At 34.4% G+C, this 27,100-nt stretch overlaps 1 protein-coding gene across 2 annotated transcripts in view; it reads right to left on the bottom strand.

Moving 5' to 3' along the window:
• Nucleotides 1–950: 950 nt before the first annotated feature.
• Nucleotides 951–27,100, bottom strand: part of LOC106467624 (sonic hedgehog protein A-like) — a 66,992-nt gene continuing 40,842 nt past the window's right edge. The window contains exons 2-5 of one of the 2 annotated variants that reach the window (XR_002612575.1): nt 21,956–22,217; nt 4,558–6,443; nt 4,114–4,183; nt 951–4,066 (exon numbers count right to left, since the gene is read on the bottom strand). Coding sequence is in view for 1 of the 2 variants with exons in the window: in XM_022396507.1 (XP_022252215.1) it covers nt 5,740–6,443; nt 21,956–22,217 (966 nt within the window). In the remaining variant the exon portion in view is untranslated. Of the gene's footprint in view, nt 4,067–4,113; nt 4,184–4,318; nt 6,444–21,955; nt 22,218–27,100 lie in introns of those variants that run through there. The other variant, XM_022396507.1, reaches the window with a different exon arrangement.

Here is a 27,100-nt window from a genome sequence, read left to right as displayed (position 1 = left end):
TGTCTCTTGCTAAATTTGTTAGCTTCTTTATTTTAGTTTAAGTCTAACTTATCCAAAATCCTGCATTACAAATACGGATGTATTGTTTTTGGTTTTAATAGCATACATATTGGTTTTAGGTGTACTACCAAATACCACGACATCACCGATAGGTCAACACTGCCTGTAAAAACGGAACATTTTTGTTGATATTCCAGGGGCTATAAGCCTGTCAGTATTTTTCGTCCAAGAGGCTGGAGGTCAATCAGGTGTCTGAAGTTTAAGAGTACTTTTACTTTGTGTGTTCTACTGTTTGGTCCCTTTGAATGATAAGAGTGCTTTATAGTTTTAGGTGAAATTAAGCTGAGTATTAAATGTATATCTGGTGCATGAAATGGACACCTTAAGCAGATATCAAAATTTAATTCAGATATTTTTTATATCTCTATTTTATTCAATAAAACCTGCAATTTCAATTTTTAGAAGTTAACCAATAAGAATGAAAATTATAGTGCCTTATTTCCTATTTTTGTGAATCAAATATTATATTTTTTGCGTGCGCAAGTTTAATTGCAAGCAATGTTGGTGTAAAACTGACGGTATTATCATAATTACTAACAATGTTATTGCTCAATCAAATATCTCAAACTATCAAAAAAGGCAAGATGACTTTGACACAGCAACAAATTATTGGTTAAAGTAATGTGAATATTAATAACAATTCTTAAAAATCAAATTCAAAAATAGATGGCCATATAAGAGAGTTTGAGAAAACGGAAAGATCAAGGATCTTTAATGGACATTGCTTATGCTTCAGGACCGTCATCCTTCTTTGCAGTTTTTGAATGTTTTTCAGGTAAATTAATTGAAAAAAATGTTTTTAAATTATATTTATGTACTTCTAAGATCAGAGGCTCAAAACCTGTTTTGAAATAAATTTGGAACCGACTGTAAAGCTATTTAAATGCAGTTTATTTTACAACTGGCATAACATGACAAAACATTTAATTAATTTATCAGCAGAAAACAGCTCTATACATCAAAATATAAAATATTTGGATACTAAATCAATTGTTATGTAAACAATACTGATTCAGATCATACATTAGATATTCTCTTGCGGACAAGCTTGAAGGTTACGTTTAAAACTTGTCAACATTTTGTCACGAAAGTTTTGTTAATATTACTATGACAGATATTGAGAAATACAAAATTATTTTTTTTTACAAAATAAAGCATTTAAGTAAGTAATTCTTAACAATTCTTAATAATCTAATAGGTAATATTTTGTAATACATGGGTTTGATTTCGCAAACAAATGAAAGGCTTATATAATATCATAATTAGTCACTAGATGGCACAACATGGTTATGGCTTACGTTTGAGATATATGTGATGACTTTCAAACTTGAAACTAAAGGCAAAAGCGTAAAGTAAAAACAATCGAAACTAAACAATACCTACATAAGGATGACATATATCCTTTTCTGCAACTTAAGAAAATTCCTCATAGCAATAAAATTATACTATTTTCAAACTTCTCTTGCTATAAAACTTAGAATTAAATCTACATTAAGAGACAAAGGCTTAAGAAATCAGTATTAAATACATGTACTCTTTTTTTTTTTGCTTATATTCTACATTCTAAACATTTGTGGACTTCTCTGATAAGGTTTGAATAAATGTTGTCGCTAGAAAGGATAATTACAGTAACACTATTGCTGTCACACAAACACTAATAAGATCAAAAATTAGAGCACAGACGTTTGACGTTAATCACAGCATTAGCTCAGATTTGAAGTGGACAGTGTGGCCGACTTTACATTCATGCTTAGCCTTAGCTGTTATTTGAACTGGCCATTGTTACCAGCTTTAGATTCATGCACAGCATTAGCTCAGATTTGAAGTGGACAGTGTGGCCGACTTTACATTCATGCTTAGCCTTAGCTTGTATTTGAACTGGCCATTGTTACCAGCTTTAGATTCATGCACAGCATTAGCTCAGATTTGAAGTAGACAGTGTGGCCGACTTTACATTCATGCTTAGCCTTAGCTGTTATTTGAACTGGCAATTGTTACCAGCTTTAGATTCATGCACAGCATTAGCTCAGATTTGAAGTGGACAGTGTGGCCGACTTTACATTCATGCTTAGCCTTAGCTGTTATTTGAACTGGCCATTGTTACCAGCTTTAGATTCATGCACAGCATTAGCTCAGATTTGAAGTGAACAGTGTGGCCGACTTTACATTCATGTTTAGCCTTAGCTGTTATTTGAACTGGCCATTGTTACCAGCTTTAGATTCAAGCACAGCAATAGCTCAGATTTGAAGTGGACAATGTGGCCGACTTTACATTCATGCTTAGCCTTAGCTGTTATTTGAACTGGCCATTGTTACCAGCTTTAGATTCATGCACAGCATTAGCTCAGATTTGAAGTAGACAGTGTGGCCGACTTTACATTCATGCTTAGCCTTAGCTTGTATTTGAACTGGCCATTGTTACCAGCTTTAGATTCATGCAGATTTGAAATAAACAACGTTGTAAACTTTAGATTCGTGCATAGCATTAGTTCAGTTTAAGGTGGAAAAAGTTACCTTCTTTGAATTGAAATTTTCATAAGATCAAAACGTTGACTTCCCTAAATTTTCCGAAGAAACAGCCCACAGAACTACACAGTCAAACGTTCCACTTTCTGCCTGAAATTTTACTGAAAATGAAAGCAAAATCCGTACAAGTTGTCATGATTTACTAGTACAGTTTCGGATAGCAAGTATTATCTTGAGTGGATTGATGACTTTACTTGCCCGATAGGGAGACTTCTAAACTCAGTTCAAACTATTCATGATTCCAATATGCTACTTTATTTCACAACATGAGAAAATGTTGCCACTTTTTTTGAATTGACACTAAAAGCATGGAATTAAATATTTTAAAAAATAGTTCTTAATGAAAACGTATATATTTTATCTTTAAGTAAGGTCTACAAATTTTCTATACGAGTAAGATCACAGATTTTGCCTATACGTTAGGTTCCACAGATTTTGGTTATACGGGTACGATCCACAGTTTTGCCTGTAATATACGAGTAAGGTCCACAGATTTTGGCTATATGAATACGGTCCCATATTAACTAATCTCTCTACCAGAAAAACAAAACACACACACACAAAAAAAAACGTTTTGCGGTAAATTTCTAACAAGAGTATATTTCTAATTTATTTACCACTAATATGACTTCTTACTGTCCTTTAATCTTTCAATAATATTAAACATTAATCGTTACTCTACCATCAAAACTCATTTGTATTTAAACCATTATCTACACCTATACATATATACATATACACAGTTTTCTCACTAATTGATTTCAATAATACCCACAAAAAATAATATGGACGATTTTGCAGAAATATTTCAAAATGTCAGCAGTTCTGAAAAGTCTAATGGAAATAGTTATTTAATAATATTTTATAAACAAGAAGCGTGTGTTTTTACAAACATAAAATAATGTTATAATCATGCTGATACGAGAACTTCTAAACAACCAGACTAGATATACGTATCCGAGTGCATAGATTGTTTACTTCTACATCATGGCTTAAGTTTTTATATCCAAATAAAATGTTTGGCGCAAACAAAATAAAACATTCTAAAAATCCAGTGTATACTCATATATAAAATTGCAATATAGAAAATAACTATGCCAGGATAAGTACGAAATAGAAACGTATCTATACTTAATACACTGCTATTTCAATAAATGATACGGACTTTCAATGGTAATGATAATGCTCGTTGATTGGATTAATCTCAAAGAAACATTCATTACCTAATGATGAATATCATGAAACATGATATAACAGAGATACCAATTACCTAATTATGACCATCATTAGACATGATCTAAAAGAGACAGCTCTTACTGAATGATGACCGTCATTAGACATGATCTAAAAGAGACACCTATTACCTAATGATGACCGTCATTAGACCTGATCTAAAAGAGACAGCTCTTACTGAATGATGACCGTCATTAGACATGATCTAAAAGAGAAACCTATTACCTAATGATGACCTCCATTAGACCTGATCCGACAGAGACAACTATTACCTAATGATGACCGCCATAAGACACGATCTAAAAGAGACACCTATTACCTAATGAACCTCCAGAAGACACGATCGAAAAGAGAAACCTATTACCTAATGATGGCCGCCATTAGACATGATCCGAAAGAGACACCTATTACCTAATGATGACCGCCATTAGACCTGATCTGAAAGAGACTCCTATTACCTAATGATGACCGCCATTAGACATGATCCGAAAGAGACACCTATTACCTAATGATGACCGCCATTAGACCTGGTCCGAAAGAGACACCTATTACCTAATGATGACCTCCATTAAACCTGATCCGACAGAGACAACTATTACCTAATGATGACCGCCATTATACATGATCTAAAAGAGACACCTGTTACTTAATAATGACCGCCGTAAGACACGATCTAAAAGAGACACCTATTACCTAATGAACCTCCATTAGGCACGATCTAAAAGAGAAACCTATTACCTAATGAACCGCCATTACACATGATCTAAGAGAGACGTATATTACCTAATAATGACCATGATTAGTCACGATCTTAAAGAGACATGTATTACCCAATGATGACCATGATTAGCCACTCTTAAAGAGACATGTATTACCCAATAATGACCATGATTAGCCACGATCTTAAAGATGAATAAAGGTCCATATTAGTCGTGATATCAAGAAGAGACTCATTCTATCAATCAACCATTGCTACATATGTTTGCAAATCGTATGAGTCTTTTGAAAGCTAGATGGTTGAATTCATTGCCTTAGTTAAAATAGGTGGAAAGGCTGTTAAATTAATCATCACATAAAATGTTCGTCGTTCACCATGATTTTTTATAATTAGAATCTATACATTTCAAGAAGCCTTAGCGTGTATACGCAAAAACTTATCTCTTCTTTTTAGCTTGATCTTCGAATCGTTTAAAATACACAGATGAGCCTGTTCGTGAATTATATTTCCTATCCTTTTACAAATGACCCAAGTACTTCACGTGGCAAGTTTGTGAGTTTTATTCACAACCAAATGAAAGATTATGTCAAAAACAGCAAGGTTTGAATTTATATATATGATTCCTTAAAACCTCGGTCTGAGTGATCTATAAACTCCAACTCCCTGCTCGCAGGATAGAATAAAAAAAAATTGTACAATGAACTGTAAACTTAAGGATTTCAGTGAAATAAACACCATTTAAATAAGGCGAGAAAGGTCATACAAAAAGATACTACAGCATTCTCTGTTTATAGCCACAAAAAAGTCCAATAAATATAGCTGGTTATCTCTTTTTAACAGTATTAATTACTGGTTAATATTACATTAGAGCGAGCTCATGCTAAATGCTTTAACTCTTTTGTAGAATAAAAACATTTCTTAACTTATAACAAATATAAAACAAAATCTTCGTCGTAGTATTTGCGATAAGTATAGATTTAAAAATTTAAAAAAAAATTAGCGACATTCATCCAAATATAGTAGGAACACTAATTCAGCACCATCATTTAACCTCGCTAGATGACGCCACAGTCAAAAATGTTGTTTTTTGAAAGAAAATTTCGTTTTTTTTACGTACAAGATTATCTGATATTCAAATGAAGATGGTTTAATAATTTAAAGCTTTTGCTGATATAAATGTTATCTTTTCGTTCTTTTGACATTTAGTCATATAGATTTACTTTAGGAAGTACATAAGGAGCAACACTATATAACAATTCTGCATACCAGTGAATCCCTTTCTGATGGCTTTTGTCTCTTTTGTTCAAAACAGTTCTTTCTGAAAGAATGTGAAGCCGTTGCAGAATATGGAAGATTGAGTCTTTCAAATTTTTTATTAATCTCACTGGTCCAAATGACCAGTGTGCTAAAGATTGATCGTCAATAATTGCATAGCAGGATGCCAATACGTTATCCACAATCAAGTTACCCTCTCTGGTAAGAGGTGCCACAACGCCAACATCAGTCCTGACGTTCACATGTTTCACTCGTTGCAGTTGCAGTTCATGTTGCGCAGTTCGCATGTGTACATAAATGAAGTCTCCAGGTTCTACGTTTCTGGCATAAGTAACAGAACTGTTTGACATATTTTCTACACTAGAGTTCGCTGTCACTAAATATATAAGATGATTGGGTGTAAGAGTTATCTTAATTCCTTCTTCCGTCACAATAACATAAAATTGGCGTTTAGATTCTGTGTCACGGTCTAAGAAGAGGAGAACCTCACTAAAAACAGGATGTCCAAAGCGGTCGACAGCTAGGACTTCATCACCAACTCGAACCTCAGAAAGCCGCAGAAGTCCCTTTCTAGTCGTCACCACGCCATTTCCGTGGAAACATCCTCCAGATCTTGCTTCATCGGTGGATTCTGTAGAAAAGAATGAAAGAGATTAATGGATGCTTCTGTCAAATGTATTTATTATCCCGAGCGATAATTTCTACGCGATAATTGCCATTCATTGCAGTAACACACTGACAAATTTAGACCTTAAAATAGGTGATTGTAGTCACCCTGAGGGGTGTTTGATGATTGAACAACGATACGCTATCTGAGACTTCCCAGATGCCCCTCACCTCGAGCGGTTTCCCACGAAATGAAATGACATGGTCTTCCCATGTTCTACTTTATGCAAATTCAGACCTCACACTTGGAGCTCTACAATACAAAAACTTACAGTAAAAGTGCTCTATACATCACAATATTGCAAAAGAGATAACTATAAAATAAAACTAGAAACACTCTCTCCTGTTTTTGGTCTATAAGGAACTGCGCAATACATAAAAAAGTTAAAGTTTATAAAAGCTGGCAACAAGAAGTAAAGGTTTCGTAAAAATAAATAAAAGAGATTCTCTAACATACTACGATTGGCAACGTTGGATACGTTTGGAGTTGCATAAAATCCGTCCTCAGCTTATCACGAAATTCCCTTCTTACGTGGAGAAAAAATTTTCAAGTCAATTTTCAATCCAACTACAACTGAATGGAAATTCTGTGTAAAATATAAATATTTAGCAATCCTTTTATTCATTCTTTAGCGAATCTAGGTAAATGTTTATATCTAAAACATCAGGAAATGGGTTTATGTAAATACTGTTTAGCTTAACTATTTCAGTGGTTTTTGGACCTTCATCGCTTTGTACTACACAGAGAAGTTACGTGTTTTAAAACGGTAACTAGAAGCTTGATTCAATATTTTTTTTTTAAAAACAATTTAAAGTTTAGTACATGTGGGAAAATGTGGATCGTTACTTTTTTTCATATACATAAGCAGAGACCTTTTGAGCCAGAACCATAAAATATGTAAACAAGAAACTTTTGGGATATATAATTTTCATATTTCAACGAAGCACTATCTATAAGGTAACGCTAAGCAACCATTTTCCACCAAAAGTGCTGAGTAAACACCTTTCATGAGATGGTGCTGAATATAGTCTTCCTATAAGATGACTAGGTAAACTTTACCCGAACAGCTTTGCTAAGTACTTTTAGGCTGGACAGTCTTGTAAACTTAGTGACTTTTTTTGGGATTTCACATGTATCCTAAACTAGACAGATAAGGTCTGAAGAGAAATAAATATGATTTGATTTTTTAAGATGATGCTAGGTACACTTACATAACCACTTCTTGCAAGATGGCGAAGCAACATATACACAGACAAGTCAAAGTAATCTAACATTGATTGCCTGTTTTGACGCAACACTACAGAATGGGCTATCAGTACTGCTCCGCCATGGAATCAAACCCCGAATTATAGCATTAGACGTCCTCAATCTTACCGCTGAGCCACCAAGTGACGTTGTTGTTATTTAAGTAAAGCCACATTGGGTTATCTGCTGTGTCCACCGTGGGGAACCGAACCCCGAATTTTAGCATTGTAAGTCCATAGTCTTACCGGGGGACCCAAAGGACAATTACGTTAGCTACCCAAAGACTGCAACATTTACCGAAAAGGGTAGTAAGAACAAATAATTTTATCTAATAATAAGATAGTCCGCAGCTTTCTTGCTGATAAAGTCGTACTTACATGTATGTAAACAAAAATATTCAAACTTTTAACTTTTATGATCAGAGCCATAATCAGAACTTATGAAATCATGAAATCCCTGCACAGAAATAAACGCCAGATCAATCTGCACGACAAATTTGTTACTAGAAGACCTGTGTGCCTTATCCAAACATTTTTTTCGTACAAATTTACCTGGAAACCAAGCCCTATTACTTCTCCACCCCAACTGCGTTTTAAGGGTGTTAACCTACACTCGAGCCCTGTAATTGCTGAGGTAAAGCTAAACATAAGGGATTGTTGGATTTTTGTACCTTGATAGTGTTCCCAGTGGTTAAAAGATACTATCTTACAATGGAACAGTCGTGCAAGAAGACCAGAATGTCACCAGGGGTCGCAAGGCGGTTTGAAGCTCAAGAAATTATACACATGTGAAAATAACGTATGCATTTGGTTGTTGAAGGGTTGTGTTTCACAACTGATAGATGACCGAGAAAATTATTTGTTAAAAAAAAAGGGAACAGGAAAATCAATTCCGTAGCTATTCTGTGTAGTGTAGACATTTTCGAATGAAAAATTACTCTACCTCACCCAACTAAAACAAGGCTGCCCTGGCTAGCTCGCGGCGGCAGAGGGCGTAGGGGGCCTAGCACGGTAACGTGGAACCCGTTTATAGACCGCCCGTGAGCATACCACGATCTACCCGGTCCATCATGTTAATATGAGTAGTAGGGAGGAAACCAACTGTTATAGTCGCGCGTTAACCGATCGTTAGCACAACCTCACACGATGCTTATTTGATTCGACTACTTTCCGCGAGAGGGCGCAGTGAATCAGAGTCAAGTGTAAAATGCCTTAAAGGATAGTTAGTAAATAACCATTTCATGAAGTCTGTTTCTAGTGGATCTCATTTATTAATCAACATTTTATTTATGTGGTTAGTTCTTTATGACAATAGGTGACATCAGTTAGTAAATATATGTATTTCTAACGTATTTTAAGAAATAGGTCAACTGAAGGGATTGGAAATCCCTACTACTTTAGCCTACTTGTCGCAAGTAAACATTCTGACAAATAGGCCACAGTAATTATGAAAAACCAAACATGATTATATATCATTATTTTAACATTTCAGTGCCAGGAGTCAGTATTATTTAAAGTTTACAGGTAATTATATACATATTTAGTATTAGAAAAATTAGGGAAAAGAGAGGGAGACTTTATTTGTAGTTAAGCACAAAGCTAAACAATGAGTTATCTTGCTGTGCCCATCATGGGTATCAAAACCTCAAGACTAATAACAAATAAACACGCAACTAAAGTTATAAATGCTTTAATCTTAAGCATTTCATGCATCTTCTTATTACAATTATTGTTTTTGTCCTTTAATCATCAATAAAAGAATAACACATATGTATACAATAAGGTTCACGTTTCTTAACTAACTAAGAAATGCGCTTCACAGTTCGTAATAGCGTTATTCATTAATGGTAACAAAGTGTTTTCATGAAAACCCTTGATATTATTGTATTATTAGTATGTTTATTTGTATAGGTATCATTAAACTTATGTAAAACGTTATGTGTGATCACATAAAATCCGAATACATTTCTTTCTTTAACTTATAAAATGCAGTTTTCAAGTTTATGCCTCTAATTTGGCGCAAATAAACGAAGCAACACGAATCAATCAATTTTTGTCAGCTAAACCTAAAAATGTTTCTAGGTAAGGCGTCATTTTACTTAAAAACTTAAAAATACACAGGTAAATTCATAAAGTTGTGAAAGATTGGTAAAGCATGGAAATTGGAGTCAGTTATTTTGATATGCCTTGCAAATACATATCCGAAGCAATAAATGTTTCTAGCAACATTAGTGTTTTAGTTCACAAAAAATTTCTAATAAGTTCCACGTGACAGACTTTCACAAAGTTTTATAAAGACTCTAACAATTAAAAAGAGACACAACCAGTCGTGACCAGTTATTACGCATAAGATGTCTAAATATCATATCACTGAAAACAAGAAAATCTAGCCATGACTAGTTATTATATATAAGTTATAGTATTAAGGCAACGTCTACACATAAACACATTTTAGAGCATGCAGTTATAAAGTCTGAAGTTTCTATATTTTCACATGTTCACTAAAGAGTCAAACTCGTTCTAAGGTACGCAGTTCCAATTTTTACTTCTGTACACGATCTTTTAAACTTTTTCGTGCCAAACTATACTGTAATTTCTTTGCATGTGTACATCTTACATACTTATATCACTGAGCCTTTTTTTTTTCTCTCGCAACACGTGCATATTTGACCCCACTCTTTGGGTAGTCACGATATGACCTTACAAAGAAGAAAATTTACGACTAATCTTCGTCGACCAGTAGGGTCTGCCACAAGGTATAGATACTAATCCCATTTCTTCGCTTTCTGTTGCGAAATAAAAGTACTTGCCGCCGCTGTCAACATGCTGTTTGTTTGGCAACATTCCCAAAATCCCCAGTAGAGGGCCTTTCTACTCCACTTCTAATTTGTTTCGCTTGGGGACTAGAATGTATGGCACCTTAACTTTCAAAAAATTAATTATTTTTCTTTATTGATGCGAGCGAGGTTAATAAGATTTATTTGATTATTTTTAATATAACCTACTTGCGTGAAATTATAGTCACGACGAATATTTTGTTAAAATAAACAACATCTATAACTGCGAATATGATCTTATATTTTCTCAGACATTTTGTAAAAACTAAATTTGTACTTGTGAGTTTCTGAAGTTTACTTCAACACGCGTATTGGGGTGAAAATAGTCTAAAATATGTGTGCAAATTTATTATCTAACGCCAGTTAAAAATGGCTGTAATATTAAAATTATTGTCCTTATGTTATGAAATATTCTATAATGAGGATCATTGTGCTTTCACAAGGATTTTTGCCATTGCTGCAGTGAATTAAGATGCTAAATGGCGTAATGTGCAGAAGTTGACTCAAAAATGCATAAAATAATTAAACTACGAACATTTTACAATATTGTGTTCTTTATGAAATCAAGAGAAACAAAAATAAATATTGTAACTCTATTTCAATTGAAATCTAGAATTACTAATGTTTTTCTAGAGTACTTGTTGCTTTCTTCAAATCTAACGAATTAGATATTGTGTGGCGACAGTTCATGACGTTTCGTCAAAATGTTCAACCGTCCTTTTCTAAAACAAAGGACAAAGTATAAGTACTAATATGTCTTTTCATTTCACGAAACGTTAATATTTTACATTTCACAGATTGCATTGAAAAAAAGCAAAAAGTTATTCATAAACAGCCATCGTTTTCTCTTTGTCTCGGCCCGGCATGGCCAAGTGGTTAGGGCACTCGACCTGCAATCTGCGGGTCGCGGGTTCGAATCCCCGTCCCACTAAACATGCTCGTCCTTTCATCCGTGGGGGCGTTATAATGTGACGGTCAATCCCACTATTCGTTGGTAAACGAGTGCCCAAGAGTTGGCGGTGGGTGGTGATGACTAGCTGCCTTCCCTCTAGTCTTACACTGCTAACACAGATAACCTTCGTATAGCTTTGCGCGAAAGTCAAAACAAACAAACTATTCATCTTTTATTTTGTCCAAAATTCCGGGTCCCTATGATGACAATAACTACGCACTTTTCACAGACATTGCAGGTTTTCATTGTAACAAGTTTCTGCGAAAGGTTAAGTCAAACCTAAGACCATACGTCTGACAAACTCTCCGCAGATCCTCCACTGCACGTGGATGTCAGCTTTCAAGAATTACAGTCAATCGAATGCACCAAAGTACATGAGTGCGAGATCAGTTGTTTTCGGAGAAAGGGATAATATTAACACAGGTTTCGTTCGTAGAAACGTTTTGTGGACATGAGTCTTGTATCCTTGTGTGGCTATATCTTTTGGCGTTCTGGTTATGAAGCGTAAATATATCATCTGGCATAACTGAATTAATTACGTTTTCATGACGGTAACAAGAGTCACCCTTTACTCTACTATGAATCACGTGAAGGTTCAATTTCTCATTATACGAAAAACCTATGACAACCATAAAGCCCAACCAAAAAGTTTCTTTACATTTTCTGTACCATGTTGAAAAGTCCTTAGCACTCAATGGTTACCTGGTGGTTTGTCACAATTGTTCAAGGACATCTAGGATTCACCCACTGCTACAAACAAACTATCGCGTACAAAATACGTTTCGTACAATTTTCTACAGTTTCTCTATCCGTCATCGTGTACTCATGGTCTATGTTTTTTTGACAAGGGCATAATCTATATTAACTATATTGTGCACAGCTGATTGAGACGTGTCAAACTTGCTAGTAATCATTTTCTGGGTGATAAAACTGATGGACACCTACATGGACTATCATCTGTGAACTTTTGTACTAGTAGTGGCAGTCCTGCGTGGCCTCCAGTGACACAGCAGTATGTCTGCGGACTTACAACGCTAGAAACAGGGTTTCGATACCTATGGTGGGCACAGCACAGATAGCTCTTTGCGTAGCTTTGTGCTTAACTACAAACAACAGTCCTGCATGAGGCGGAATGCTATTTATGTGGTTTTTACATCCATATATAGGTTTATTAATATCCCTATGCTGATATTTGTTCGCTATGTTATTACTGTCGTCTTTAAAACTGGTGTGCCTCAAGTTTTGTATTGAAACCCGGTTTCTAGTGTTATAACTCCGCAGACTTACCGCTGTGTTACTGGGGAGCATGCTTTAGTCATACGCCTCTCTCTCGGTGGTAGCATTGCACTGTCGAATGTTATAGAATTTGACGTGAACGACTTAAAGGTGCTAAACGTGTCACTTGTGACACCACAGCTCGAATCTGTAGAAAAACGCATTACTTTAACATATGCAAATTGTTCCTATAAAGTTCGATTAATTCTCCACTGTTATGTCATTATATATATATATATATTATTCAAAATCAGTTTGATTTAATAGTCGTAAAGATGACATGAGCTTAAGCTAAAAGTATCCATGTACCATTCGGCACCACTCCAGCTAAATGTATCCTCATTTCATAAATTTTTTTGTAATGGTAGTCAAAGCACATAACATGAGATTGGGTTAAAAGTTATGATATAAGTTTTAGTTAACTGTCACCAAACTTCTGCAACTTTGATAACAATGAACTTCAATTTCAGCTTGTTGTATCCATACTTCTAGAACACAAATTAAGAAAATAATAATCAATTTTATAGACCAACAGCTTCAGCTGAAGGCAACTAAATCTCTACAAAAGCAGCTTTCTCTAACAGTAATCAGTCTTCTACAGTGTTGACAAATTAATTTCAGTTATCTATAACGGTTGAACTTACATGGCATCAGTTAATCGAAACCACACCTCATGCAAAATCAGTTTCAGTTAACAGTAAAAATTCTTCATTAAAATATTTTTCATATAAGATAATATACACTGTTCAAAGCAATCAAGAAGTAATAGTTCTCTGTGTTGTAACTATTATTAAGTAATGTTAATGATAATCTTAATTTCATCATGTTATGCAAAACAAATGTTAGTTGATCATTCATGTTATCTGATGTCCTCACACATTCGTTTGGTAATACAGACTGAATGATCAGAAACGCTTGTTAATAAGGAATTTGATCACCAAGAACACTTATGCAAGTTTTTATCGAAGTGGGATGCTTAAGATTAGTGAATCAATGAACTTTGGAGGTAATATGGCTCACTCCTCTATCGCAGTTAGTTCCAGTTCTTCATCACTGCTTGGAGGTGAATCACGTGCTGCCCAAAATCTTCCCGTACATATTCAGACTGATTCAAATTTATTGAGCATGCCGTTTAATGCTATTTTCTTCTTGGCATTTGTTAATAATTTAATCACAGTAAGAGTGTCCGTTATCATCCATTACTGACCAACTGCACATGATTGTAAGGCTGCATCCTTATGCCATATAGCATTCATAGTGTTATGTCGTCAGTAAGGCCGTAAACAATGATATCTGTCCATATCAGTATGCCACCATTGTCATATGCATCTCTCTCCTCTACGAAATTTGGATGGATCCGATTCTGATCTCTCTACGAAATCTCGTATTGGTTGCAGTATATTCATCCACACTTTGTTAAACCAATCCACATGTCAGTAAAGATAAGATGCATAAGAGGAATGTTTAGCGTTGGTTATCTGGCATAAAACAACACCCGTGCGAAACCTGTTTCTGACCGTTTTCATGCTGTCTTGTCATCCAATTTCGGCTCTGAACTGTTGATTCAGCTGGGAAGTTGAAATCTACCAATTGCATCGAACCCATATTCTCAAATACCAGTCGTATTGTGGGGTAGTTGACAATGGTCTACTCTGTGCAGATCTCTGGACAACTGTACTGATGATCTAAAAATGTGTCCACATCTTGCTAACCACAATCTACAATGACTTGTTGCGGTTGACCGGCTTCTAGCCGACCAACTGCTCTCCACTTCATGGAAGTTTGCTTGATACTTCATACATCATGCTATTGTTCAAACTGCTATATGAAAACTCATTGTGTTTCCTTTATTTTTACCTACCTCTGAACTGTGTGCATCACAAGGCTGGCCCCGCTGACATTACTTAATAACATTACTCGTGTTTTAATATAGCTAGAATAAAGAAATTACTACTATACTTCAATTAGTTTCAGTAGTATATAAACAGTTAAGCATATTTTAATACAATAGACTTACAGAGCTTAGAAAAATTGTCTATTCTTTTAAAGACATTTTGAGAAAAAAAAAGAGATTCGTCTGCACTTTATCCAGATTTATGTTTTTCTTTCTGGCAAAAGAATCTGCGAAAATTAGAAAAAAAACAGGGGAAACAGTATTTATAACATAACAAGTAGCATTACCAAAGAACGTTAAGTAAAACAAAGTTATTTCTTAAAATTCATCAATGCAATACCGCAAATTTTTTAATAGTTGCTATTGTATATTATTGAATAAAATAAATTCTAATTATTTTTTAATGGTCCAGTTAATTATACGTATTTATGTGATCAACAAATCAAATGCAGACGCACATATCTTAGATAGACGGGAAAAAAGTTTCTCAATTGTCTTCCCTTCTAAAAATTGATAGACACAAAGATCCTTCGTAAGTATGGACACTAGAGGTCACTAGTAGCCTCAAGTAAAATAATTCGACGGTTTAATTGAAAAAATGTGGCTGTGGAAATTATCTAGAGTCGATTAAAAGTAACTTTTAGTGGTCAATATTTTATTAAGTAAAAAACAAACAAAAAGAGTTATTACAGCAAGCGATAGGAAATAACTGTATAAGTTAAAGTATTCTTCCATGCCGAAAAGAATGGTAACGTTTTTATCTACCAAAAAAACAACAACAACAACAACAAAAACAATTATATCGTTACCCACAGCGAAGATATTATCAGGATTACTTCGCCTAACTAGACTTTTGTACGTGGAAAGTTTTCTTCGACTTCTATGTCAGTTCGGGCAATTAATGTTCGTGTCACTTCACTTACGATTAAACCGCCTATAAGTGGAAACTGGTTTTATCACGGAATAATGGCGATTGCTAATGGTTTGGTTGTTTCGACTGCTCACATATATTTGTACTTACCATGGTGGCAGAGATAACAACCCAATTACTTTCTCTCCGATACACAGTAAACGTGTCTGGTTTAATATATTGAGGTGTAAATTGAACACAAACTGATGAATGGTGAGGAATGGAGATCTTCAGCTACATTACAGATAGATGAATAAATACATATATAGCAAGAAGGCTGGATAATGGATAGAGAGATATATAGTTAGACAGACTGATATCAAGAAGAAAGTTGTATAGTCAGTGAGATATTACAGCATTAGCTAGACATACAAATAAGGAGACAGGTAGAGAGGACAACAAGAAATAATGATTGATAGATATTAAAAAAAGATGGAGAGATAGAATAATCAAATAAATAACAAAACACTACTATCTAGATAGAGCATAAAAAGAGACAGATATGTAATAGGAAATTAGCAGAAATAATATAAATAGATAGAGAGATAAGGTCCCACTTGTACATACCCTGTATAGATAGAGAGATAGATACGTTCCAACTTGTACATACCTTGTCTAATTATCTTTTCTGTTCTCTATAGATACAGATATAGAGAAGTTCCCACTTGTGCATACCTTGTCTCATTATCCTTTCTGTTCTCTATAGATACAGAGATAGGTTTACACTTGTACATACCTTGTCTCATTATCCTTTCTGTTCTCTATAGATACAGAGATAGGTTTACACTTGTATATACCTTGTCTCATTATTCTTTCTGTTCTCTATAGATACAGAGATAGGTTTACACTTGTATATACCTTGTCTCATTATCTTTTCTGTTCTCTATAGATACAGAGATAGGTTTACACTTGTATATCCCTTGTCTCATTATCCTTTCTGTTCTCTATAGATACAGAGATAGGTTTACACTTGTATATACCTTGTCTCATTATCCTTTCTGTTCTCTATAGATACAGAGATAGGTTTACACTTGTATATACCTTGTCTCATTATTCTTTCTGTTCTCTATAGATACAGAGATAGGTTTACACTTGTACATACCTTGTCTCATTATCCTTTCTGTTCTCTATAGATACAGAGATAGGTTTACACTTGTATATCCCTTGTCTATTATTCTCTCTGTTCTCTATTGATACAGAGATAGGTTTACACTTGTATATTCCTTGTCTCATTATTCTCTCTGTTCTCTATAGATACAGAGATAGGTTTACACTTGTATATCCCTTGTCTAATTATTCTCTCTGTTCTCTATAGATACAGAGATAGGTTTACACTTGTATATCCCTTGTCTCATTATTCTCTCTGTTCTCTAGAAAATTAGAAAATACTTTTTCATAAGATAATAAGATTTGCCAATAACAAGTAAGAATGACAGCTATTAGAATTATCAAAGATGACGTGTGGTTGTAAAACAAAGAGAGACACCACATGATCTTTGTTATACTTTAAATAACCTGCGATAAAAACTCATCAGTGTCTCATAATAAGGTGTAACAGTGCCAGTGTACAGTTATTTAAAACAAATGATCGTCGCTACTATGCGCTGTATCGAGATATCTTCATAACAATAAACAGCAGACACGTGATACATTACAGCTAGAGCGTTCACAGGAGGGTGAAAGTTGACATGTGATAGAATGCTGCATTTCGGAGCTGACGAGGCGGGTTCGAATCCATGTGATACTACAAAATATTCTCCGCGCTTTAAGCTGTTCGTGTATTATAAGAATGTCCGTCAATCCCTTAGCGTGGGTGATAGGGTGTTGCTGATTGGCTGCCTTCCATTTGGTCACTAGTTCAAAATTAAGGTCGGTGGTAGATAACCTTAGTAGCTATGCCATAAATACGATATACAAATTATTAGGAACAGTTGAGAAACGATTTACGTTTAGAATTGAATCGATATTTTTACTTTCATGATAAATTTTATGCACTTGGTTCTAGGCTAGGTGATCCTTTACTTTAGGCATATTATACCAACAATCACTACACTTATAAGGTTTCACGGCACACACCCCTCATGACCCCCTTGCATCTCCGTTACTACAGTCGTAATGGGCAGACAGTAATCGAACTATTCTATCTTGATAAATGCATTTTGGCTTTTATGAATCCTCCTATTTCGAGAAATCAAGCGTGACGTCACACATATTGGCTTTTATATATGTTAGATAACTTTACAAAACTCACCAAAAAATGTTTGCATTAAAACATTATTCCAAGACCAGTAACCCATTCGTGCATGATACTTGGAATGCCGGGAAAGTAGTTGACAAACTTCAGTAGAAATGTGTTTTATGTAATTCAAGAACAAGCTTTATAGTTACACAATCAGTAGTTGTTGTTTTTTCATCTCTTTTTATACATTTGTCAAATTATGTATTTCTTTTTTTTTACCTTTAATTATACGTTTCAGATAAACACCTTAAAATTTATCATGTGGCAGGGTTAGTGCAGTTTTACTAAACTACACCATGGTTTAATCGAACCTTTGCTGGGCTTTACGTTGCTGCTTGCAGATAACTGTTAATTTACACAGCAATTCTGTTTCCATCTTGGTGCATTCAGGCTTTCACAGACATTGCATACTACATATGTTTAAAGTAACATGAACACACTTGACCATAGTTTCTAGATCTTAGGAGGATGACCAGATCCACCGCTGCATGTCTTCGTAAGTCTTAATTCAATTTCTTGTGGGTGACTTTAATTATGTTTATCAGAATAAACAATACAGTGTAGTTTATGTGTGTATGAATTGAAATAACAACCTACTTGTTGCAAAGTTGAAAAGTGTGTTTGAACAAATGCTGAACAATTCACTAGGTAAGCAAGAGATATAAAGCAGGCTATCTTAAGGTTCATTTTGGATTACATAACTATGACTCCAATCCTGTTTGCAAGTAGAACGTTTAGAAAAAGAAATACGTGTTAATTAGAAATAATCATCATAGGAATATTAATAATGTATTTCCTATTTTCTTAATTAAGATAAAAATATCGAACAACGGAAAATTAACATTGTAACTACTTTATTCTTTAACTTTTACTTCAGTGGAATTATGTACACAATAAATAACAGATATGGAGAACGAATATAGCTTATGAATTTCAGACCGCCCATAAAGCTTACATAATTGAGTACTTTTTCTTGACAGGTTTATTGCGATGACGTCAGCAAAATTCAACTTATCATCTGTGATATAATTATATAACAATTTATTACATGAAGATTTGCATCAGATAATTAAAGAATGACAATGAATTTCTACGTTTAATTAGCTTTTTGTTTTCAAAGCAAACGTAGAATTAGGAAATCCACCTACTCTCTGTCTTGCTTCAGAGATCAAACTGTTAAGGTTGTATATTATACATTTACCGTATGTATATATTCAAAAGTGTTATAGGGTAAGCATTTTGACCGTAATTTCTATTGAGATACTAAACAGACGGCAAAAGCGTACTGAAAGTAATATTATACTGGCAAGTTTATAGCGCTCTTGCAGTGTAAAAAGCTGCTTTGTTTTTAGTCTGCAGTCTTTAGTCACTCTCCATATATTCATCCTAGTTCCTGGAAAACACGAAACAGAACAGATGGGACGTTACAGGACTTACCTTAGCTACTGAAAAAGAATTATACAAGTGCTAAACAATTAATTTTAGTTACACGGTTTTCCTTTAGAAGCTCACATAAAACGATCCTTGGTCACATAAAATGCAAATTTCGAGAGAAAAAAAGATTGCTATATCACAGCTAGTTTTAAAGTTTGAAAACAAAACTTATTACTGGCTTACCTTTCAAACACGAGTCTTGTACTAATGGCTATTTTAATAATTTCAAATGTTTTAGTTTAACCACTAGTATCACCAGTATTTCAAATTTCCCTCACATTGTTACTTGGTATGCTTTAAGAAGATGAAACGTTTAATAAATTTAGTAAGTGGTGCAATTCAAAGCACAGAAATAAATGTCAGCCTCGGGCAACTTAAATGCAAAGATAAAAAAGGACTTTTCTTACATAGACTTTAGAAATTACAAGATGAACTTATGAGCAGGGTTCTTACTTTACAAAAAAGTGCCCAAATTTATAATCAAACTTTAATTAGCTATACTCATTACCAGGTGGATTTTTAGTATTTTAAGTATATAGCTTGCTCTAGTCGGAAGTTAATATTAATTAATATGTATGAAATCATTTCGATTTATAAAAGGAGAAATAACTTTACAATCAATTGAAAAAGTTCTATGCAAATATGATGCAATAGTTTTTCAACTAGAAATAAGACTTAGCATGACAAGCGCTCGCGTGAATGTGTACAAACACGTATAACTAAAGTCATAAATTGTTTTATTTGTATAAAAAGTTTAAAATGTAAATAACTTTAGAGTTAACATAAGGTATATTGCAGCTAATCATCAAACACAAACCATTTCTAAGAAAGATATTAAAAGTAACTTCGAAAACGCACATAAAAGTTATCCAAATATTCTCCTGGTGGTGAAAAACGTTGCCAAAATGGTAAATAATTAATGATTCAACTAAAATACACACTTCTTAATTGAAAAATGAAAGACTAACTATCCACAGTACAGTAAAAAGCAAGTAAAATATCCAAGTAATATGGAAAAATAAGAAATGTTATTAAAAAAAGCCTTTCAGCCTCTATATGTCTGTATAGATTTAGCATGATCTTGCCCTGTAATGACGAAATTTCTTTATTTATTTTTGTTTTTTGAAGCGCAAAACTATATATATTTAATAGACCAGCTACGCTGATCCCATCTCGAGTATCTAACCCCAATTCTTAACGTTATAACCTAACAAGCTTACAGCTGAGCCACCGGAAGGTTAATAAGCTGCACGTTTGTTTCTACTGAATTTATTGAAATTTAAGTAGCTATACTGCAACAAAGTAAAAAGTTAGATTTAATGAAATGTTTTGGCAGTACCACTGGTACTTATTGTGTATTACAAGCATATTAGATATATTCCTATGTCACTCCAAACCTAGGGAAATCTCTTGGGGAAAATTTTTAGGATTAATCATACACAAATTACAGAACCTGCTCTCCATTATTCAGATTTTATAGAAATAATGACGAGACTAGCAACACCCATCAAAAATATTTGTTTTAGCGGAAATAGGCTATCTGTGCTCTGTCTACCATGGGAAATCGCACCCCGTATTTAGCTTTGTAAATCTGTAAACTTACCGCTTACCTTCCAGGAGACTTGTGAAGAAGAAAGCAGTTAAACATACTGGACTACCATGAATTACCAGTTTGTTTTTATATATACCAGCCGGAAACTCCCCAGCTGTACATTGCATAAAACTAAACTTTAAATAATAATAACAGTTTCGGTGATCACTAGTAACTTGAATGTCCAGTTGCTTGATTGAAAGCATGTATTTTATATTATTTAGTTCGATCTCAATTCAGATAAGATGCATTGTCTCTGCTATTTGTTTTCAAATTAATAATAGCCACCAAAATAATTTCATCAGGATATCCGCTGTTTTGTACTAAGGTAAAAAACTTAAAGGTACAAATTTAACGAAACTAGATGGATTATGAAAAAATACTGTACACTGATACAAACAATATTTTACTGAATCAGTAAATAAAATTGGTACGTGCAAACATTATATTATAGTTTAAAATATACTGGTATGGAATTATACTTCTTAATTTCAACTATAACTTAAGAAGGTGGTGGTAATGAAGAAAGCTGTGTCAATTTAACTATTTGTTTAAGCTGAAGAATATAGAGATACTAACTCATTAAGGGTTTGTGTTTTTGTTTTGTCGTTTTGCAAAATTCTGTTAGGCTTAATTAACTGTTAAAAGTAGTGATTGGGATTTAGTTAAGTTTGGCTTTAGAAAGAAAAATACACATAAAGTAATGCTGGCCTGGTAGAATGACACTTGCAAGGCAATTACATGATGATATATCTCAAAATACTGAAGCGTATAAACCACTAAAGAAACTTAAGTAAACAAGTTTCGTATAATTACTTAAGTAATTCATATAAAATCCTTCTTTCTAAACACGGCGCTAAGTTATTGGCATATTATGTTGAATTGCTATTGCTAATTATCTTATACTTTTGCTTATTTTTTCGTTAATACGTTTTTCGTTTTTATGAAATTATGAATTGTAGGAAGTGAGTTACTGATATTCTTACAGAAAATAGGGTTTAAAGTTCAAGCTCGAGATACACAGAAATACTTTGTGTTTCTCCATGGCACCGAATATTAAAATAATTTTTTCTTAATTTTTAGGTTATTTCTTGGCTTACCTGATTTTACAGAGCAGTGTATATGAGAACGAGATTCGTAATAAACCCAATCAAAACCTGCCTCCACCGCTAATCTAGCCAGGGTTCCGTATTTGGTTCTGTCTCTGTCATTGGTCGTGATGTCCACTGCTCGACCTTCGTAGTGAAGCGATTCAGAGGCGTGAAACCTTTCTTCGTCCCAAGCTTCAGTAACTCGAACCTTGACCCCTGGCCACTCGTTCATTACTGAAATGGCTAGTGTGTCCAGCTTCTCCTTGCATCTCTGAAACCAAAGAAATCCTTGATATAAGAGATTTTGAAAAATATAATTTACCCTGTTGAATTTTATATTTAACTTATAGAAGCCAAAATTATGCCCATATTGAAACGGCGCTAATAAATATCGAAGGAATACAACTATATTCAATAATATAGAACAACTTTTATTGTATGGTAAGAATAATTTTTTCTTTCGTCATTGATTCCCAAAACATTTATTTACTTATGTTCATTTGACCTGTTCGCTCGGTTCTTCCTGTGGTGGCTGAAACTAACTTCCTGGGACTTATCTTTGACCGTAAGCTTACGTTTATTCCTCACATTAAGCATTAAGCAGCTTCGTGGAAAGTGTACAAGGGCACTGAACATCCTCCGAGTCCTTTCTTCCACCTCTTGGGGAGCGGATCGATGTTCGATGCTAAAGATCTATCGTGCCCTCTTACGATACAAGATGGACTATGGGTCTATCATCTACAGTTCTGCTAGGGCCTCTGCCTTGAAAATGTTGGACCCTCTGCACCATCTGGGGTTTCAGTTCTGCACGGGAGCTTTCCGCTCTTCACCGGTCCAGAGTTTGTACTCTAAGTCCCATGAGCCTCCTCTTCACCTCAAACGTTTGCAAATTTCTTTGCTATATGCTATCAAGCTTCGATCCTTACATCCCACCTGGGGTTGTGTCTTCCTTCCTCGGCGGGCTTTACTCTTTGAGAATCGGCGGTCTGCCACTCCTCCATTTGGTCTTCGTATCCAGGCACAGCTGGCTGAATTGAGTCTGTCATTGGATGATGTTACTGAGTTCGAAGATCAGTTCATCCCTACATTCCGCCTGTGATCTTTCTTTGAGTCATCTGTCATCCATTTCTATCCGGTTTTTCTGGATACCTGGACATACCAGTATTCGTGGGAACGAACTTGCTGACACCGCAGCTAAGTCCGTCTGCTCTGGCGTTGTCACAACTGAGCCTGTTGCAATTTTGGACTACGGTCCTGTGATCAAGGCACGGCTTCGAGCCAGTTGGCAGTCGATTTGTGGTAAGCAAGTTCGTAACAAGCTTTTCCAAATTAAACCTTCTATTGTTCTTTGGCCATCTAGTTTCCGTAAAGATTCGAGGGAGGGAGTTGTCTTGTCTAGGCTATGCGTTGGTCCCAGTTTTTTTTACTCATCGTTTTTGTTTATGTGGGACTGATCCGCCAATGTGTAGCATTTGTGACACTCAGATCACAATTGCCCACATATTACTTTCGTGTCGTCGTTACGAATATGAGCGTCGGCACCATTTTAGACATGTATTTTCTAAGAGTTTACTCCTGACGTTGGATAGTGTCATTGGCGATGGTGATACTGTCCAGCATGATTGTGTTTTTCGTGTATTTTTTTTTCTTTTGGAGGCCACTGGTCTTTTTCATCCTATATAATTTTTTACCTGATTTTTGGGCATTGTTTAACTTGTCTTTTTACATTTTTATATATTTTTTATTTATCTTTGCCTTTTTAACGGTTGTTTGGTGCAGATAACTTAGCTGTTTTGCTCCATAAAGCCCCTAACAAACAACCTGTCACTCTAAATCAGTGTTTGTTTGTAACAGGCCCGGCATGGCCAGGTGGTTAAGGCACTCGACTCGCAATCTGAGGGTCGCGGGCTCGAATCCCGTTCACACCAAACATTCTCGCCTTTTCAGCCGTGGGGGCGTTATAATGTGACGGTCAATCCCACTATTCGTTGGTAAAAGAGTAGCCCAAGAGTTGGCGGTGGGTGGTGATGACTAGCTGCCTTCCCTCTAGTCTTACACTGCTAAATTAGGGACGTCTAGCGCAGATAGCCCTCGTGTAGCTTTGCGCGAAATTCAAAAACAAACAAACAAATCTCTAAATTATACGTGTCTGAAAAAAATCTTTGTTCCGTAATAGCAATGTTAGATAAACTTATTATTCGAAACAGACAGAAATATAACATATACATATATATATACATATCCTTTTTATTATTATTGACAATTAAACCGTATACGTATAATTCAGACTTTATATACCATTATATTTTACAGGTTAGACAGAACACATTTGATGAACGTATACAATTGGGGATAATATATTTATCATAAGAAAACGTGTTATTCAGTTTTAAACTCCATACTGACCACAATAGAAATAAAACTTAAGGGACGTTCTAATAGTCCTCGTTTAGTTCACGTCAATTGAGCACGAAAGGAGGCACTTGGGGGTGATATTTTCATTTAATCACTAAATAAATGCAATGTTCGAACGCCATAATGAAAGCAATAATTTCATCTTATCTTCTTGTCATTATCAAAATGAAAAGTTTCTCTCTAAGATGCAAATCCGAACTTAATCAAGCTCCATAGCTAGCTGGCGTAATTTGTTGCTGTTAATAATTACAAGTTCCTATCTAAAGAAGATTAGTTATTGTATATTTACATCTATGGGGAGTAATAAACTCTAACTTGTAACATAATATAACTGAGACGCCACCTACTGTCTTTAGATCAGATATCAAACTGTCATTAAGTTTGATTACAAGCTCTTTCCGAATGACATTTGTGGTTTTCACACAACAACTGAAGCGTCTACCTCTTGCTTTAGGCATAACACAACTTTTAGTAAAAACTCTAATTTGAGTTTATAATTCGTCTGAAACTATAAACGTTGTACTGAGGACGTCATAGAATGTAATCTGACCAATCCCAGAAGATGACGTACCAGCGTGACACACAAAAATCGATGTTTAGTACCAGTGTGACACACAAAAATCGATGTTTAGTACTAGTGTGACACACAAAAATTGATGTTTACTACCAGTGTGACACAAAAAATCGACGCTTAGTACCAGTGTGACACAAAAAATCGACGTTTACTACCAGCGTGACACACAAAAATCGATGTTTAGTACTAGCGTGACACACAAAACTTGATATTTAGTACCAGTGTGACACACAAAAATCGATGTTTAGTACAAGCGTGACACACAAAAATGGATGCTTAGTACCAGTGTGACACAAAAATTGATGTTTATTACCAGCGTGACACAAAAATCGATATTTAGTACCAGTGTGACACACAAAAATCGATATTTAGTCAATTTTTAATGCCTACTTTAAAATGAAGAAATTAATTAATGTATAATACTGAAATTTGAATTCAAGTCTACAATTTGATTTCAAGTTATTGACATACGTTCAATAAAATAGTAGTTCAATAAAATAGTAGTTCAATAAAATACGAATGTAAGTCTACAAACGTGATGACATGCCCTCTGACCCCTAACGATAGGGTTAAGGTAAGAATAAAATCGAAGAAAATGTATTATGTGTAAGATCCTCCAAACTCTTTTTCATTCAAGTTTTGTATTTATTTTATCATGTCACAGCTTTGAAATATGTTTGTTTGAGTAAATTTAAATTATGTTTGTGTCAGTTATTGTTTGTATTGCATCTCCTATCTTCTATGTGTTTTCGTAAACTATTTTGTTGTTTCTGTCTTGTTTTGTTAATATTTTATTGAAAATTACCGTCTTTCTAAAATGTTGATCTCTTTGTCTACCGACTATTCTCTGTTACATGATCAACTTACACTGCGTTTTTCTTCAGTTTACCTAAATTCTAGAATCACACGGCTCTGCGAATTTAATCTTCATAAAAGTTGTTTTGGTTTTAATAACGGATTTACCATAATTCAGCTACGCAGATTTTGAAAATAATATTCTTTTTTTTTTCTATCACGTTAGGATTTTTTTTACAAATCGGGAAGAAAAAAAATTCTTACTTAGATCAAATTGTTATTTCGTTTACCACAATGAACATTTATAATTATTATGTTTGTTAACAAAAATACAAACAAACTGAAGAAAAGAGAAGAATATTCATCCTCATTCATCATGATTTTTGTTTGTTAAATCTACGTCTTTTAGTCTCAAAACTACGTGTTGTGGTCTTTCTTTTATGACGTTTTGTGAAAAATCTGTACGTGATGGAGAAAAATGGATATCATTTTCGGATTCAGCGTACAGGAATTATTGTAGAACATGTAAAAATGTCAAGACAATAAAACCATCGCAGTCCTGTGTTATTATTGTTAACGATAACAATGCTATTATGTTTCTTTTAAGCCTCAGTAATAACACAGTATATTAGCAGGCTAGTGTTACAAACTTCGTAACTTTATTCTCTTTTTATTGTTTACCATCTTAATCTTAAGAACAAGTTTAAGCAGCTTTGTTTTAGAAAAATGCACCGATTATGGTTCTTAAAAAGATAACACTAGATTAAGTGTTTTAAGAAACAAAACAATTCAGGCATTGAACGAGTCAGTGTCTGTCCGTGACGTTTGTTTGCCAAATATTTGTTCGTAACTTTACTGTATTTTTAGTTGTGTAACTGGCTAGGTAGTTTTCCCTTTTAGCTAAAGTTTACTAAAGTTGTGTGCTCACTTTCGTCAGGGATCCTGTACATCTAAAGCCTATTGCTGTTACTTATTACAAAATCTTCGTCATCTTTATTTGCCGAAAGATTGGTACTTTTGTTTGTCTAAGATGTTTGCTGTTTCTGTTGGGCACAGCTGATTGTTTGCGAAGTTCCCTTCGATTTGGTTAATGACACGAGTTGTCTTATTTTGCCTAAGGCCTTGTATTAAGTTTGTATAAGGTTGTGTTATTTTGAATGATCTACAGTTTGTGTTTATATCTGTTTGTTTTAGTTGAAACGTTTCTAATCTGTTAAAGCTTGATTTTATATGTGGTTTCTATGGCAAAATATTTTTCTATGTATCTTACGTTTGATCTTGTACAGCTGTTTCTATAATACAAAGTATTTTTCCTACTTATCCTAAGTTTAATCTTGTACAGCTGTTTCTATAATACATAGTATTTTTCC

This window comes from Limulus polyphemus, unplaced genomic scaffold (genome assembly GCF_000517525.1).
Source record: "Limulus polyphemus unplaced genomic scaffold, Limulus_polyphemus-2.1.2 Scaffold81, whole genome shotgun sequence".
In the NCBI taxonomy this organism is placed as follows: Eukaryota; Metazoa; Arthropoda; class Merostomata; order Xiphosura; family Limulidae; genus Limulus; species Limulus polyphemus.
Note: the sequence above shows the minus strand (reverse complement) of the source record. Positions and strands in the feature narration are given on the sequence as shown.